This window comes from Dasypus novemcinctus, chromosome 8, assembly GCF_030445035.2.
Source record: "Dasypus novemcinctus isolate mDasNov1 chromosome 8, mDasNov1.1.hap2, whole genome shotgun sequence".
NCBI lineage: Eukaryota > Metazoa > Chordata > Mammalia > Cingulata > Dasypodidae > Dasypus > Dasypus novemcinctus.
Genome location: NC_080680.1, coordinates 129,990,604 through 130,005,776, shown reverse-complemented (window position 1 = coordinate 130,005,776; position 15,173 = coordinate 129,990,604). Strand labels below are relative to the sequence as shown.

Genomic DNA, 15,173 nt, shown 5'->3' with positions numbered 1-15,173 from the left:
TAAACCTAACCCCATCCTGAACCTGAACCCAAACCTGTACCCTTTCTCCCTATCCAAACCAGATCCTGAACCTGAACCAGTAACTAAAACCAATCTGAACTTGAACTCACACCTCAATCAATAACCTCACCAAAGCTGAACTTTAATTCTACCCTTTGTCTTACCCCCACTCCTCTTATGAGCCTAAACCGAATCCAACTCTCATCCTTGTTTTTTTCCCCTGTTCTTTCCTGAAACCTAGCCCTACTGCTAATTCCAAACCCCATCCTGATCCCTCTAACCTGAAACCTAACATGACCTGTTAGGGATTGAAACCAATCCCAACCCATATCTAAGCCAAATCCAAATCATACCCCATCTAATCTGAACCCTCTAATCCTATTTTTTCTGAACATTCACTGTATCTGAAGTTCAACTTTCTGAACCCTTGTCCCAACACCAACCTTAATCCAATCAAATCCCTATTCTAACCTCGAACTTGAACCCACACAATGTTTTGAAACATAATCTGACCACATTCTAATGTATAACTAGAACGTATATCTATCTCATTGTATCCCATTGTATCCTATTCCTAAACTGAACTCTAAGCCAAATATGAACCCAAACTGTAATTCTCAACACCCACTAAAATCTTACATTGTCAGTGGGGTAATCTTTTGTTTAACTCTAATCCTAGCCCTAACCTCTAACCCCAACCTCAACCCTGAGCCTAAATCCACCCTCTCTCCTATCACTAACTTCTAAATTCTAACCCTAACCCAAACTGTTAGTCATCCCAAACCTCACTCAATTCCTACCTGACCCTCAATTCCACCCACAACAGTAATCCTAACTTGAAGCCAAACCCCACCCCCAGTGAGGCTTTCCCTGGCTCATCCATGCCAAATGTCAGCATGATCCCACTTTCCCAGAGTACAAGGGCCCAAAGGCAGGTTTCTTAAGTTATCATTTTCTACGGGGCTCCCAAATAAGCATCACTTAATGTGCACTCCTAGCCACATGAACACACTAGCATGGGGACATTCCCCCATCACCACCCACCCCAAAAGTCCCCACTCCATTTATATATACCACCAAGTAGCATGTGGGTTTCTGTTTCTGATTTTTTTTGCTAAGTTTTTATTGTAATCCAAGGACTTTGCTTCATACAAAATGTCATTGTAGAAACAATAGCAGAATTCAAAGTTTGGCTGATAAATAGTACTCAGGCAGCAAACTAGTCAATCACAGAATTTTTTTTAAAGTAAGTCCCAGTTGAGTTGCATGGTTGGGACTTTTTTTTTAAACACTGTTCTTAAATATAAATTTTTGCAACAAACCTTCAGTTTATATCAAATATAATTAAAAATTAACAAATGAAGAATACATTGTATCAAAAGTACGAAGATATACATTTTCATGCACATACTTATATATATGTATATATGTATATATTTTACATGCACACATAACTTGTTCAAACTACAGCCACTGCTTGAATGGTTCCAGATGCACAGAACTGGTTGATGCATTTCAAATTTGGCAACTCACTGTGAGATTTCAGGGGAAACATGATAGATTGAGAAGAGACAGTACAAGAACAAAATTCACAGTCAGGAAAACAAGACATAATATATCCTTTCTCCTCTCCCTGTGATTTCCACCAATTTCAATACCTAGAAGAATTCAGACAAGCCAACGAAGTTGTGTGTGTCTGGAAAAGCAGAGTCTCGACCCAGCGTAGCCCAGGAAGCGCGGCTGTGGCTCTGCCCAGAACGGGTACATTCGACGCCCACAGCAACGTGGGCTGGGGCAGGGTGAGAAAACCAGAGGAAAAAAAACGTATCAAAACACACCTCCTTCTACTTTGCAATGGGGGCCCAGCAAATCACGTGCGCAGAGAATCCTGCTTACTTTGGGACTAAATGCTGTCATTTACAGTTTCATTGTGCCATTGCGTAAGGAAATCCTGTGAAAAAGCTTGGTCAGAGTCATGAGACCCCGGGACGGGCAGCAGCCTGGCTTCGTCATGGAGCGTGCCCTGTGAGTTCAGGCGTCCACTCAAGGGGACACACCTGCGCACTCTCGGCCCTCACGGCTGAGCACACAGGGCTTCTTTAAGGAGACTCGTGGGGCAAGAGTCAGCGGGAACATTACCGTAATCCAGCCAAAGTTCATCTGAAATTTCAAGTTGGGGAGGACACAGCAGTCCTCCCAGCTAGGTGCCCTCTCTCCTTTCTCCCAGCTTCCCACACACCACAAGCAACATCCTAAGAGTCTTTCTCAGTGACCACGCCGTGAGGCTGGGTCTCACGTGACCACCTGCTTTCCATGCCAGAGCACGGTCACAGGAGTTTCTCCCTCACCCCTTCTGAGCGTCAACCCCCGGCCCTCCCCACTGCCCTCTTCCTGCTCTGCCATGGGACCCTCTGGTGACAGCCCCATATCCAGCACCCCCAGTCCAAGTCCCCTTCTTCCCTGCCTCATGCCAGAGGAAAGTTGGCTCCAGGCCCAGCAGAGACGACGCGCTTCCGCCCTGACAGCCGCCTCCGGGAACCACACACAGCAGGCTGGAGAGAAGCCGAGCACACCCGTGCCACTGGCGGCCAGCCGGGGCCCCTGCACCAGGCTTCCCCGGAGACCCCGGCTCGGGCAGGTGGGCAGAGACACGGCCGCCCCGATGCCAGCCGCAGTCCGACACTGGCCCCGAGGGGCTGCCAGGAGGCCACACAGCCCGCAGGCCCAGCCCGAGAGCCTCACACGAGACGAGAGCCTGGCTCGGACGCCCAGGGTCAGGCACTTGGTCGTGAGCAGCAGCCAGGGGTCAGCACACGCATGCGGGGGTGGCCCCCACAGGTACAAAAGCTCACAAGGGGAAGATCACTCTAGGGGGTTGGTTTTTTAAAAAATTATGTTACATTGCCTTCCCCACTTTTCTGGTTTTCTGTGTTTTCTAAATCAAGTGTACAGAAATGACAAAAGAGAAAGGGCGTTGAGATTAAAACCCACAACCAACAGCAAGCGCCTCGTCCAGCTTTGGTCCCTGCCTGGCCGGCCGGGAAGGACAGAAAGAGCCCCAGACCTGCCATGCCTTCCAGTGTGGGCGCTGCTGCCGTGACGCCAGGCCCAGGGTCCCAGGGCGCCGCCCCTCCCGCCTGCACGGTGCTCCCGGTGCGACGCCCACCTCTGTGAAGGGCCGCGCCCCAGCCCAGGCGCCTGGTCTGCTTCCAAGGACCTGGGTCCACCCGTCCTTCCTGGCCACGGGCAGCACGTCACCTTCAGTGTCCAACGCGACGCATGGCGCCCAGGGAGGCCGTGTACACCAGGCGGGGAACCCCGTCCTCCAAGGAGGGGTGTAATGATCCGTCCGTCCTTCCTTCTGTCCACCGGAGTGGGGAGCGGGCCTTCCCCTCCGTGGCCGCCATGCCGCCTCCACCCTGAGTGCGCCGGAGCCGGGCGCGTGATGCAACGTGGCCGCGCCCTGGCCCTGGCCGGGCGGCTAGCACCAGTCGTCGCGGTCGGGGGGCTGATGGTAGCTGTGACGCGCCCGGCCACGCCCGGGCCCCAGCGTGCAGTGGTAGCCATTGGGCACGCGGCGCAGGTGGTGGGACTGGGAGGTCAGGGAGGACACGTAGGAAGTCCTCGAGGAGCGGCCTGAGTTGGTGGCCACGGCCTCCTCGAAGGTGAGCGTGTCTTCAGGTGGGGTACGGGCAGGGCCCTCGCCGGCCCGGCGCTGCCCCAGGGCGGGGTCGGAGCCGATCCGAGAGCCGGGCGCCAGGGGCTGGCTGAGGGTGTCCCTCTGCAGCAGGGCATTGTGTTCCGAAAGGCCGCGGCTGAGCCGGCCGGGGGAGAAGGCGGGAAGGCTGGTCTGAGGCCCAGCGAAGTGGACGGGCGAGGAATTGGCAGTCTTGTAGGTGATGCTGGGGCGGGGGGTCAGGGGAGTCTGGGGGAGCTGCCTCCGCCCGCCGCGGCCCGGGGTGCTAGCACCAGATGTCGACATCAAGGGGCTCCCGTTACCTGAACCACTACCCTACATGAAAACGAAACAGAGCAAACCAAAAATAAAAAACCAAACAGACAGAGCATGTGGTGGGCACATGGCAGGAAGGGGCAGGAGGGGTGCGCCCGTGGGAGGGGCCGAAGGACGGAGCAGGGGTCAGGAGAGGAGGGCAAGGGGCAGAGCCCAGTGAGGAGGCGGGGGGCAGATGGTCCAGCCGGGCCCGGGAAGGGCGGTCAGGAGGGCGAGGGGCCGCAGGACACAGACAAGGAGCACAGAACCAAGGCCGGACAGCGACAGTGAGGAGGGGAGTAAAGAAGCAACAGAGGCGAGAGGTGAGGCCTGGGGCCCAGGCCCTCGGGGGCAAGGTAAACTGAACAGAGTCACCAGGACCACAAACGGAGCAGAGACGGCCCCACCACGTGGACACAACTGGACTGAGGGACGAAGAGCAGGGAGCCCCTGGCCCTTCGGGGGGTCGTGGGGGACGGGACCGAGGCCACCTGGGGAGCCGGAGGCCATGAAGGAGGGCCATGGCCCCCAGACCCTGCTGGGCTGGGCAGTGGGCGCAGGAGAGTGGTGGGAGCAGGGACCCAGGGCTCTGCACCCTGCTTCGGGTCCCATCTCACCTGTCCCTTGGGGCCCTGCTCCTGCCCGGCTGTCGGCGATGTGGGGTGGCTGCTGAGAGAGGACTTGGGGTGCGGGGGGTCCCGGCCCCCAAAGCGGTCACAGGAGTAGAAACGCTGCTTCTCGGAGGAGGAGGAGGAGTGCTGGCTCCGCTCCTGGGACCGGCCACGCTCCTGCCTGCGCTCCCGCCGCCCAGGGCCAGGCCCCTCGCCAGCAGCAGGTGGTCCTGGGCCCGCAGAGCCGTGCGGAGCTGGCCCGGAAAGAGCGAGTCAGCTCGGCCAGACGGGACCTCCCCAGGCCTGGCCACGCCGGGCCCCGGGTAGAGCCGCGGCCGCTTGCAGGGCTTGGGCCTCACCCGAGCTCTGCTGGACAGTGGGCAGAGGCCCCGCTCGGCTGGGAGGAGGCCTGGGGCTTGACCCCCCTCCCAGACTGGCCGAGAAGCTGCAGCAGAAAGGAAGCAGGACCCTCCAGACCTGGCGCGGCCCTGAGGACCCCCAGCCCCTCCCAGCCCCAGGCGCCAGCGTCCAGGGCACACGCACCGCCATCCGCGCCGGCAGACGGGCTGGGCCCTTTGTCCAGGGACTTCTGCTTCTTGTCCCTGCGGCGATGGCAGCGGTGGTGGTGGTGGTGTGGGCCCTGGCTGGCCGGAGCGCGGTCCAGGGCGGCGTAGACACGAGCCCCGTGGGGGCGCTGGGGGGCCAGTGTGGAGACAGAGCGCTTCATGGGGCTGGTGCCTGGGGGGGGCTGTGGGCAAGGACACTGGGTAGGCACAGCCCAGGGAGCCAGGACCGGGGTAGACCCCACGGGCTGGGAGAAGGAGCGACAAGGGGGCGGCAGGGGCGGCAAGGTGTGCGCCAGGCGGCCGTGGGGCCATGTGCAGCCTGAAGGAGCCAGGCCCATCCAGAAGCCACGGCAGGGCACCTTCCCAGCCTGCGGACATGCTTGGGGTCCTGATATCTCCAGCCAGCCTGGCTCCGGGAGGCGAAACAGCCCGCAACCCGCAGGAGTTGCAGCCACAGCCGCAGTTCCTGTGCCTTCTTCACTCTGGCCTTGGCCCCTGCAGCCCACTCTGCCTCCCAAGTCCTGCCAGCCCTGAAGACCCTCCCAGCCAGGCCCAAGTCCTGCCGCAGGCACTGCCTGTGTCCGGGGCTGGTTTCACAGCACACCCTCTGTGCATGGCACCTGGGCAGCAGGTGCCCGAAAGCAACAGGGAGGGCGCCAGGTGCAGGGGAGGCCACTGGCCTGGCTGGAAGGGGACTTCGTGGAAGGATCTGCAGGTGTCTCGCAGCCCGGTGGGGTCCACTAGGACTCTCGTGGCTGAGCCAGGCTCTGCCTGCCCCATCTGTACATGCCTCAGGACCTGGGGTGCAGGGAGGCTTGCAGGGGTCCCCCATTAGGCGGCCCATGGCCACCTGTCCCTCTAGGCCTGAGGAGGACAGTACTAGACAGGCCTGAGTGGCAGGTACAACTCCCAGGCAGTGAAAGGGGAGGGCAGGCAGGTAGCAGCTGGCGACAGACAGAGGAGACGGCAAGGGCGGGACAGGAGAGGACGGGAGAACGGAGTTGAGGAGACTGAAGAGGAAGCGACTTGCAGGAGGAGCAGGGAAAGGCAGTGATGGTGGAGAGAGCCGAGTGAAAGCGAGAGGGCAGTGAGGTGTAAGAATAAAACTGAAAGGAGCATCTAGAAATAGAAACCAGAGCAAGTCGGGCAGGCGGGACAGGGAGCAGGTGGTTACTCTCGCACAAGGGAGCGGCGAGGGCACCCACCAGCCCGTGCAGCCAGGAGGCTGGTGGGGCTGCCTTGGCAGGGTTCAAGGCCCCCTTGAGCCCCTCCAGCTGCTCCAGCCCCTTCTCAGTGGTGGAAGCAAGTGGCTTATCACGGGAGAGGCGCACAGCACTTCCTGCCTCACCCTCCTGCAAACCTGTCCCATGAAAGGCCGACTGACCAGACACTGGGAGAAGGTGTCTCCTCCAGTGACCAAAGAGAAAGGTGGACTCGGAGTACCTCAGAGGGCCAGCTGGGGTGTGGGTGGGAGAGAGGGGCCATCCCTCAACCATTGAGCAGGCCCGAGGACGGCAGTGAGGCAGGCAGGGAGAGGAGGGGCCAGGTGTGCGGCACCCCAGGGGCACCTGTCCCCTCGCTGGCTGGGGCACCCCCTCTGGATGCCAGCAGCCCAACTGGTGCCCAGCTGTCCAGAGGTTCTGCGCTGGGCTGCCCCTCCCCTCACAGAGCTCAGCATATGGACACACAGCCCGGTTGGTGCCCAGGTCTGTCCCCATCCTTCCATCAACCTGACCCTTCCAGACCACCCACCTGTGTCTCTGCTGCCAGACGGGGCATGGAGGCAGCTCGACCCTGGCTCTCTAATCCAGGCTGGGGCTCTCCGCTGGGGGCCCGCAGGGCCATGTCCTGCATTTGGACATCCACAACCTGGGAGACAGTGACAGCAGTCATGAGTTAGCACCTGACATCACCGCCCAGTCACACCTGCCTCCCTTCAGGTGATGCACAGCTCCCCCACCCTGGACACCTCCCCTCAACCCTGTCACCTTTCTCAGCCCAGTATCCCCCCAGCCCAGTGACTGCCCCCAGTCCAGCCAACCCTCCATCCGGGTCATACCTTCCCCAGGTCCAGCCACACCCCCAAGCCTGAACCCGCAACCCCAGTCCAGTCACCACCTCCCCCATAGCTCAGGGAGTCCTCACCGGTGTTCCTGGTTGCACCACAGGAATCTCTACAGAGTGGCCACGCTCCAGGGGTGTCTGCACCTCAGAGGGCACATCCTGGGTCCGCTGAGTACCCCATGAGACAGACTCCTTGATGCCACTCTCCTGTGTTGGCCTGTGGAGGACAAAAGGATTGTCCTTAGGTCAGAGAAAGCCTGCCAAGAGCCCGGCTCCTCAACCTGCTTCCACCTGTCCATGGACAGCTAGGCCTGCCAGGAATCTCCACTGGCTACAATCGTGGCCAAGCTGTGAGGCCTCAGTCCACCCTGCTCTGGGCAGCCCTTGAGTATGGGATGTCCAACACAGTATGCACTCTTGGGACCAAGCGAAGGGACAGAAGTCAGAGTTCAGACCTTAGAGAGACCAAAGGTCCACCTTGAAGAAGCTGGAGCTAAGGCTGACTGCTGAGCAAAGCTCATCTCCTGCATGGCTCAGGAACCCCGCCCCACCGCACCCTGAAATCTGATCCCACAGCACTCAGTAGTCCAACTCCATGGCACTCTGGATCCCACCGCACAAGAGCAGAGCAGCTCCTCATGCTGCTCTGGAGTCCTGCTTCATAGAGCTCTGGAGTCAGGCCCCTTGGCACGCTGGAGTTTCACCCCATGGAGCTCTGGAGTGCAACCCCATGTTGCTATGGAGTCTGAGGCCACAACACTCTGGAATCCCACTACTGGTGCTCTGGAGCCCAAACTCACAGCACTCTGGAGTCCACCTCCACTGTGCTCTGGAGCCTGACCCCAAAGTGCTCTGGAGTCCTGCTCCATAGCACTCTGGAGTCCTACCCCACGGCACTCTGGAGCCAGGCAGACTCCTGGGTCCATTCAATGAGTTTCTCAGCTTTCTGAGCCTCAGTAGGTCATCTGTGAAAAGGGGTCAGGGATAGTCCCAACCTCATGAGACTATGAGACAGGACAAGGTTGCCTGTGTAAAGCTTTGTATATGCGGATAGCAGCTGAGAAAATAAAGAGACTTGCCATGCAGGTGAGAAGCTGGAAAAAAGCTGACCTGACCCATTTCCCAGTTCCCTTCCTGGACTTATCCTGACTTTCTTTCAACCTCTTCTAGCTCTTACCCAACCCACACCCCAGGGCCTTTGCACTTGCTATTCCTGCTCTTCCCAAGGCTCTATCATTCAGATCCATCATTCAAATGCCACCTTTTGGGGACCTTCCCTGGCCATGCACACCCCACCTATCTTTCCTTCACTATCCCCTTATCTTCTTAATACTTGTATTTGCTTTTACATGTCTCCCAGCAAACATCTAAACTACAAGAGGCTCTATGAGGACTGGAAATTTGCCTAATTCACTGCTCATTCTTAAGCCAAAGTTTCCTAATAAATATTATTTATTAGGAAATATAAGATATATATTTTCAATAAATATTTATTAAGTGAGACATTGAATAAATTCCAAATCACAGGCTGGTGATGTTGGACACACTCTAAGCTTCAGGGATTGAGCCTTATTGTCTAAGTTGATCAGTGCATCCAATGTTCTGGCCACAGTGATAGATATAGAGATGGGCACAAGACCAGATTAATCACTCACTGAAGTTCCCTAGAAGAAATAACTTCCCTCTTCTGAAAGAGATGTACTGGGGTGATATTGTGCAGACTGAAGCTGCTGCAGCCTCTGCTGGTGCATGCAGAGAGTTGCATGGGAGAAAGGCTGACCCTAAGTGGAAGGGACAGTCAGGAGGATGGAAGCCATGCCCCAATGGCATTACTAACCCTGAAATTACACCATGTCCAAAGCCAAGTATAAGTTGAAACTGTCCAGTTTAATAGCTCAATAAAAACATCCTTAAAGCAGATTGTGGTAAAATAGCAAAGTAGGAAGCTCCAGAAATCTGTCCCTCCACCAAAACAACTATTGAAATTGAAGGAACTGTCAGAATCAACTATTTTGGAATTCTGAAGTTTAATGGAACACTTGTATTTAGGGAAGAGTTGGATAAAGAGGATGGTAAATTTCAATAAATATCAGTGAATTTCATCTTCCCTGTAGGTAATCCCTCATTTCCCAACTCATGTTGGCAGCTGTGGAGACTGCAGCCTGTATTCCTAGTGTGATTTGCTGGTGCCAGGATGGCCAATAAAAAACCTATTCTCTAAAATCCAAAAATGTGTAGACTGATTGCTGATTCATTCATTTTATTGGTGGGAGGGCATGCAAAAGGTCAGCGATTGTTTCAACCCACTATAAGCAGAGGTTGCAGAAACTGCAGAAGAACCTTAAAGAGACACTGCCTCTCTCTCTGTTTCTCTCTTCCTTCCTTCCTTCCTTTTTTTCCTTTCCCCATTCGGGAGCAAATATAATGTGGAAAAGTCACAAACTGATGGCTCCAGTCCTCAATGAGAAAAAACAGCAATCACAGAGGAGTGGGATAATTAGATTTCCAGAGTTACAGCAGTATACTACTCAGAATGTCAAGTTCTCAACAAAAATTATGACACCCTCAAAACAGGAAAGTATGGCGCATTCTTGGGAAAAATATAATTTGATGGAAACCATCCCTGCAGAAATTCATACATTGAAACTTAAAGATGTTAAATCAACTATTATAAATATGTTCAATGAAATAAAGGAAACCATGGGGAAAGAAGTAAAAGAAATCAGGAAAATGTTGTTTGCACAAATTAGAGAAAAAATATAAAAAGGAAACAAACAGATAATCTGAAGCTGAAAAGTACAATAATTGAAATGAAAACCTCACTAGAGACATTCAATAGCAGATTTGGGCAGATAGAAGGATCAGTGAATGTGAAGACAAGACAATTGAAATTAGCAAGAGTGAGAAGTAGGGAAAAATGAATAAAGAAAAATGAATAGAGCCTGCAGGACTTCTGAGACACCATCAAGCATACCAATATATGCATAAGAGGAGTCTCAGGAGGACTAGAGACAGAGAAGGGGGCAGAAAAAGTATTTGAGGAAATAATGGCAGAAAACTCCTGAAATCTGATGAAAGACATTAATATACACATCCTACAAGCTCAATGAACTTCAAGCAGGATAAATGCAAAGATATCTACACCTAGACACATTCTAGTGACATTGTCAAAATCAAAAAAGAAAATAAAAAGAGAATTTTGAAACAGCAAGCGAGAAGTGCTGTATCATCTGCAAGGGATCTTGAATAAGATCAACAACCTATTTCTCATCAGAAACATGGAGGCTAGAAGGCAGTGGAATGACATATTTAAACTCTTTAAAAAAAAAAACTATCACTCAAGAATTTTATATGCAGAAATTTTGTCCTTCAAGAATGAAGGAGAAATTAAGAAATTTAGAGACAAACAAAAGTTGAAAGAACTTATTGCCAGAAGATATGCCCTAAACAAAATACTAAAGGGTGTTCTTCCAGCAGAAATAAAAAGGACAAGAGGATGTAACTCAAAGCCATAAGAAGAGATAAAGAACAAATGAAAAATTTAACAGCATAGGCAAACATAAAATCTTGTTTTATTGTACTTTGTATTTATTTTTTCCCCTCTGTGACAACACTATGGGGAGCTATGGAACCCAGGACAGTATGTTTTTAAACCTTCATTCATTCATGTAGGTGTGAACCCATTGTAAGTAGTACATTTGGATGATGGTACTTCAGTTAAGGTACTACATCCCAACTCAATCCAGATAGACTGTACTTCTATTACTAAAGTCATTTATAAGCAGAATGAAATTCAGACAGTTAAATGGAAAGCCACAGAGGGAGCAGCCAGAAGCTGCAAGTTAATGGAACCTGGAAGAGAAGAGAGAGCCAGGAGATGCTGCTAAGTACACTGCCATTTTTGATGGAAGAGTCAAGAACCAAGGATCACTAGCAGCCACTCCCAAAATACTAGTCTTTAGGAAGAAATCATCACCTTGATGATGCTGTGATTTGGACTTCTCCTAGCCTCACCATGCACCAAAGAATTCTCATTTTTAAAGCCAGTCCATTGCATAATATTTACTTTAACAACAAGGAAACAAAAATAATACCTAAAACAGAGACCAAAATATATGGAGCAAAAATTAACAGAACTGAAGGGAGAAAGAGTGATACAGGGAAGCATATGTGGCTCAAGCAGCTGGTCACCTGACTACCACATGAGAGGTCCTGGTTTCAGTTCCTGGTGCCTCCTAAGGAAGACAAGCAAAACAGCAAGACAGCAAGCTGACGCAATGGGTCAGTGAGGTGAGCTGACACAATAAGATGACACAGCGATGAAACACAATGAGAGACACCACAAGCAGGGAACAGTGTCAGCTAAAGTGATTGGGTGCTTCCCTCCCACATGGGAGGTCCCAGGTTCAGCTCCCAGTGCCTCCTGAAAAAGAAGATGAACAGAGAGAAGACAGAGAGCACAAACAATGTGGGGGAAGGAGGGAGGAATAAATATATAAAATAAATCTTTTTTAAAAAGAGTGCTACAATAATATTTGGAGACTTCAATATATCATTTACAATAATGGATACAGTATCTAGACAGAAGGTCAATAAGGAAATAGAGGACTTGAACAAAACTATAAACTAATTATATTTAATGGACATATATAGAATATTCCATCCAACAACAGCAGAATACATATTCTTCTCAAGTACACATGGATTATTATCTAGCATAGGCCATATGTTAGGCCACAAAGCAGTCTTACTGAATTTTAAAAGACTGAAATCATACAAAATATTTTCTCTGACCACAATGTAATGAAATGAGAATTCAGTAACAAAAGGAAAATTGGAAAATTTACACATATGTGGAAATTAAACAACACACTTCAAACCAACAATATACCAAAGAAAATACTTACAGATGAATGAAAATGAAAATACAACAGACCAAAAATTATAGTATATGGCAAAGTCTGTGCTAAGGGGAAAATTTATAGATACGACGCCTACCTTAAAAAACAAAGAAAGATCACAAACCAATAACCTAAATTCACACCTAAAGGAACCAGAAAAAGAGTAGAAAACTAAACCTAAAATTAGCTGAATGAAGGAAATAGAAGATTAGAGTTAAATAAAATAGAAATAGAAAAACAATAGAGAGAATCAATGAAATCTAAAGTTGGATCTTTGAAAAGATCAGTGATACCAACAAGTCAAATTGACAAAAAATAGAAAGGACATGAATAACTAGTCAGGAATGAAAGTGGGGATATTACAACCAAACTTACAGAAATAAAAAGGACTATACAAGAATACAATGAACTACTGTTTACCAATAAAGTAGATAACCTAGATGAAATGGAAAAATACTTAAAAACATACAAATTATCTAAACTAACTTAAGAAGAAAGAGAAAATATCAATTTACCTATAAAAAGTAAAGAAATTGAATCAGTAATCAAAAACCCCCAAACAGAAAGAAGTCCAAGACTGAATGACTTTTGTGCTGAATTCTCTCAGTAGATTTAATATCAATCCTTTTCAAACACTTCAAAAAATACAAGATGAAGAAACACTTTTTGCTCCTTCTATGAGACCAGCTTTACCCTGATACCAAAGCCAGATAAAAACAGCACAAGAAAAGAAAATCATGGACTAATATCCCTTATGAACATAAATGCAAAAATTCTCAACAAAATATTGTCACACCAAATCCAGTACTTGAGAAGGATTATACACCATAAGCAAGTGGGATTAAGCCTAGGAATTCAAGGATGGTTCAACATATGTCAATAATATACACTCCATAAATAAAATGATGGGGGAAAAAAACCACATGATTATCTCAATAGATGCAGTAAAGGCATTCAAAAATATCCAGGATGCTTACATGATAAAAACTCTTAGAAAACTAGGGAGAAGCGAGAACTGTTTCAATATGACAAAGGGCATTTATGAAAAACCCACAGCTAATGATCTCAATGATAACAAACTTAAACCTCTACCCCTAAGATCAGGAACAACACAAGGATACCTACATTTACCACTGCTATTCAATAGCTACTAGAAGTTCTAATCATAACAATTCGGCAAGAAAAAGAAATAAAAGGTATTCAAATTGGAAATGAAGTAAACCTATCCCTATTTGCAAACAACATGATCTTATACATAAAAAAATCCAAAGGAATCCACAAGAAAACTAATATATGAGTTCAGCAATGTGGCAGTATACAAGAGCAATTTACAAAAAATAACTATATTCCTATACACCAGTAACGAACAAGATGAAGAGGAAATTAATGAGATAATTCCATTTACAATAGCATCTATGGCAGTTTGAAATTATTTTATGAATCCCCAGAAAAAGAAAGATTATGTTTGTGAGCTGGTCAACTTCAGTGGGTGTGAGACCATTTTTTAATTGGACTACCTCAGTGAGGAGTGACTCAAGTTGAGTTTCCACCCTCTTGCTAGGTCTGATAAAAAGGGAGACAAAGAGAGACAGACAGACACAGCAAATGAGAGCTCTGCCATGTTTTATCCTGCCATGTGACAAAGAGGAGAGATTTAAGCAAATGAGGCCCTGGGGAGAAATGAGCCATTTGCTTGATAGCTTGCTGCTGAAATTAGGAAGGAAGAAGAGCAGCTGAGACTGAGAGAAGAGACCCAGTAAGAGACAAGTCATATGCCTGGTTGCCCTCAGCTGAGCTCCAGGAGATGGTACAGGCTGGAGGTGAAGGCAGAGATTGCCCACCATCTTGCTTCAATATATATGGCAGCTGACTTGGGTGAGAAAGGACCTCTACAGTGTATTGAGATGAACTTTTCACAGCCTTGGAACTGTAATCTTTTACTGCAAATAAACACCCTTTAAAAAAACCCAACACATTTCTGGTGTTCACATTGGCAGCTCTTTGGCAAACTAAAACAGCATCTAAAAACAAAATGACTAGGATATGGGAAACGGACTTTGGCCCAGTGGTTAGGACGTCCGTCTACCATATGGGAGGTCCGTGGTTCAAACCCCGGGCCTCCTTGACCCGTGTGGAGCTGGCCCATGCACAGTGCTGATGCGCGCAAGGAGTGCCGTGCCACGCAAGGGTGTCCCCCAAGGAGTGCGCCCGTGAGGAAAGCCGCCCAGCATGAAAAGAAAGTGCAGCCTGCCCAGGAATGGCGCCGCCCACACTTCCTGTACCGCTGACGACAACAGACGCGGACAAAGAAACAAGACGCAGCAAATAGACACCAAGAACAGACAACCAGGGGAGGGGGGGGAAATTAAATAAATAAATAAATCTTAAAAAAAAAAAAATGACTAGGATATAACCAAGGATACAAAAGACTTGTACACTGAGAACTAGAAAACACTACTGAAAGATATTAAAGAAGACCTAAATAAATGGTAAGACCCTCCATGTTCAATAACTGGAAAAGTTAATATTGTTAATATGTCACCATTACCCAAAGCAATACACAAATTAACTGATCCCTCTAAAAATCCCAGCAGTCTTTGTTTTTGTTTTCAGAAGTGGGAAAACTGATCCTCAAATTCATATGGAACTTTAAGGGGCCCTGAATAGCCAAATGAACATGAAGAACAGTGCTAGAGAACTGATACTTCTCCATTTCAAATTGTACTACAAAGCTACAGTAATCAAAACATTATGGGAATGGCATAAACACAGACAAACAGATCAGTGGAACAGAAATGAAAGTCCAGAAATAGACCCACAGGTCTGTGGACAACTGATACCCAACTAAAGTGCAAAGTACATGTAACAAGGAAAGAATAGTCTCTTCAACAAATGGCACTGGTAAAATTGGATATCTACATGCAGAAGAATGATGTTAAGCCCCTATAAGACAACATATACAAAAATTAAAAATATGGATCAAGGGCCTATATAGAAGAAATACAATATATAACTCTTAAAAGATAGCATAGGGGCATAC

General features: G+C 49.3%; 1 protein-coding gene across 4 annotated transcripts in view; it reads right to left on the bottom strand.

Moving 5' to 3' along the window:
• Positions 1 to 1,092: 1,092 nt before the first annotated feature.
• The window catches only part of CACNA1B (calcium voltage-gated channel subunit alpha1 B), a 211,157-nt gene continuing 197,076 nt past the window's right edge, over positions 1,093 to 15,173 (bottom strand). For all 4 annotated transcript variants that reach the window (XM_058302830.1, XM_071217146.1, XM_058302829.1 and 1 more), the window contains 5 exons: positions 7,314 to 7,449; positions 6,921 to 7,037; positions 5,146 to 5,350; positions 4,609 to 4,856; positions 1,093 to 4,012 (listed from right to left, as the gene is read on the bottom strand). In XM_058302830.1, the coding sequence (XP_058158813.1) occupies positions 3,482 to 4,012; positions 4,609 to 4,856; positions 5,146 to 5,350; positions 6,921 to 7,037; positions 7,314 to 7,449 (1,237 nt within the window). In that variant the 3' untranslated portion in view covers positions 1,093 to 3,481. The remainder of the gene's footprint in view (positions 4,013 to 4,608; positions 4,857 to 5,145; positions 5,351 to 6,920; positions 7,038 to 7,313; positions 7,450 to 15,173) is intronic.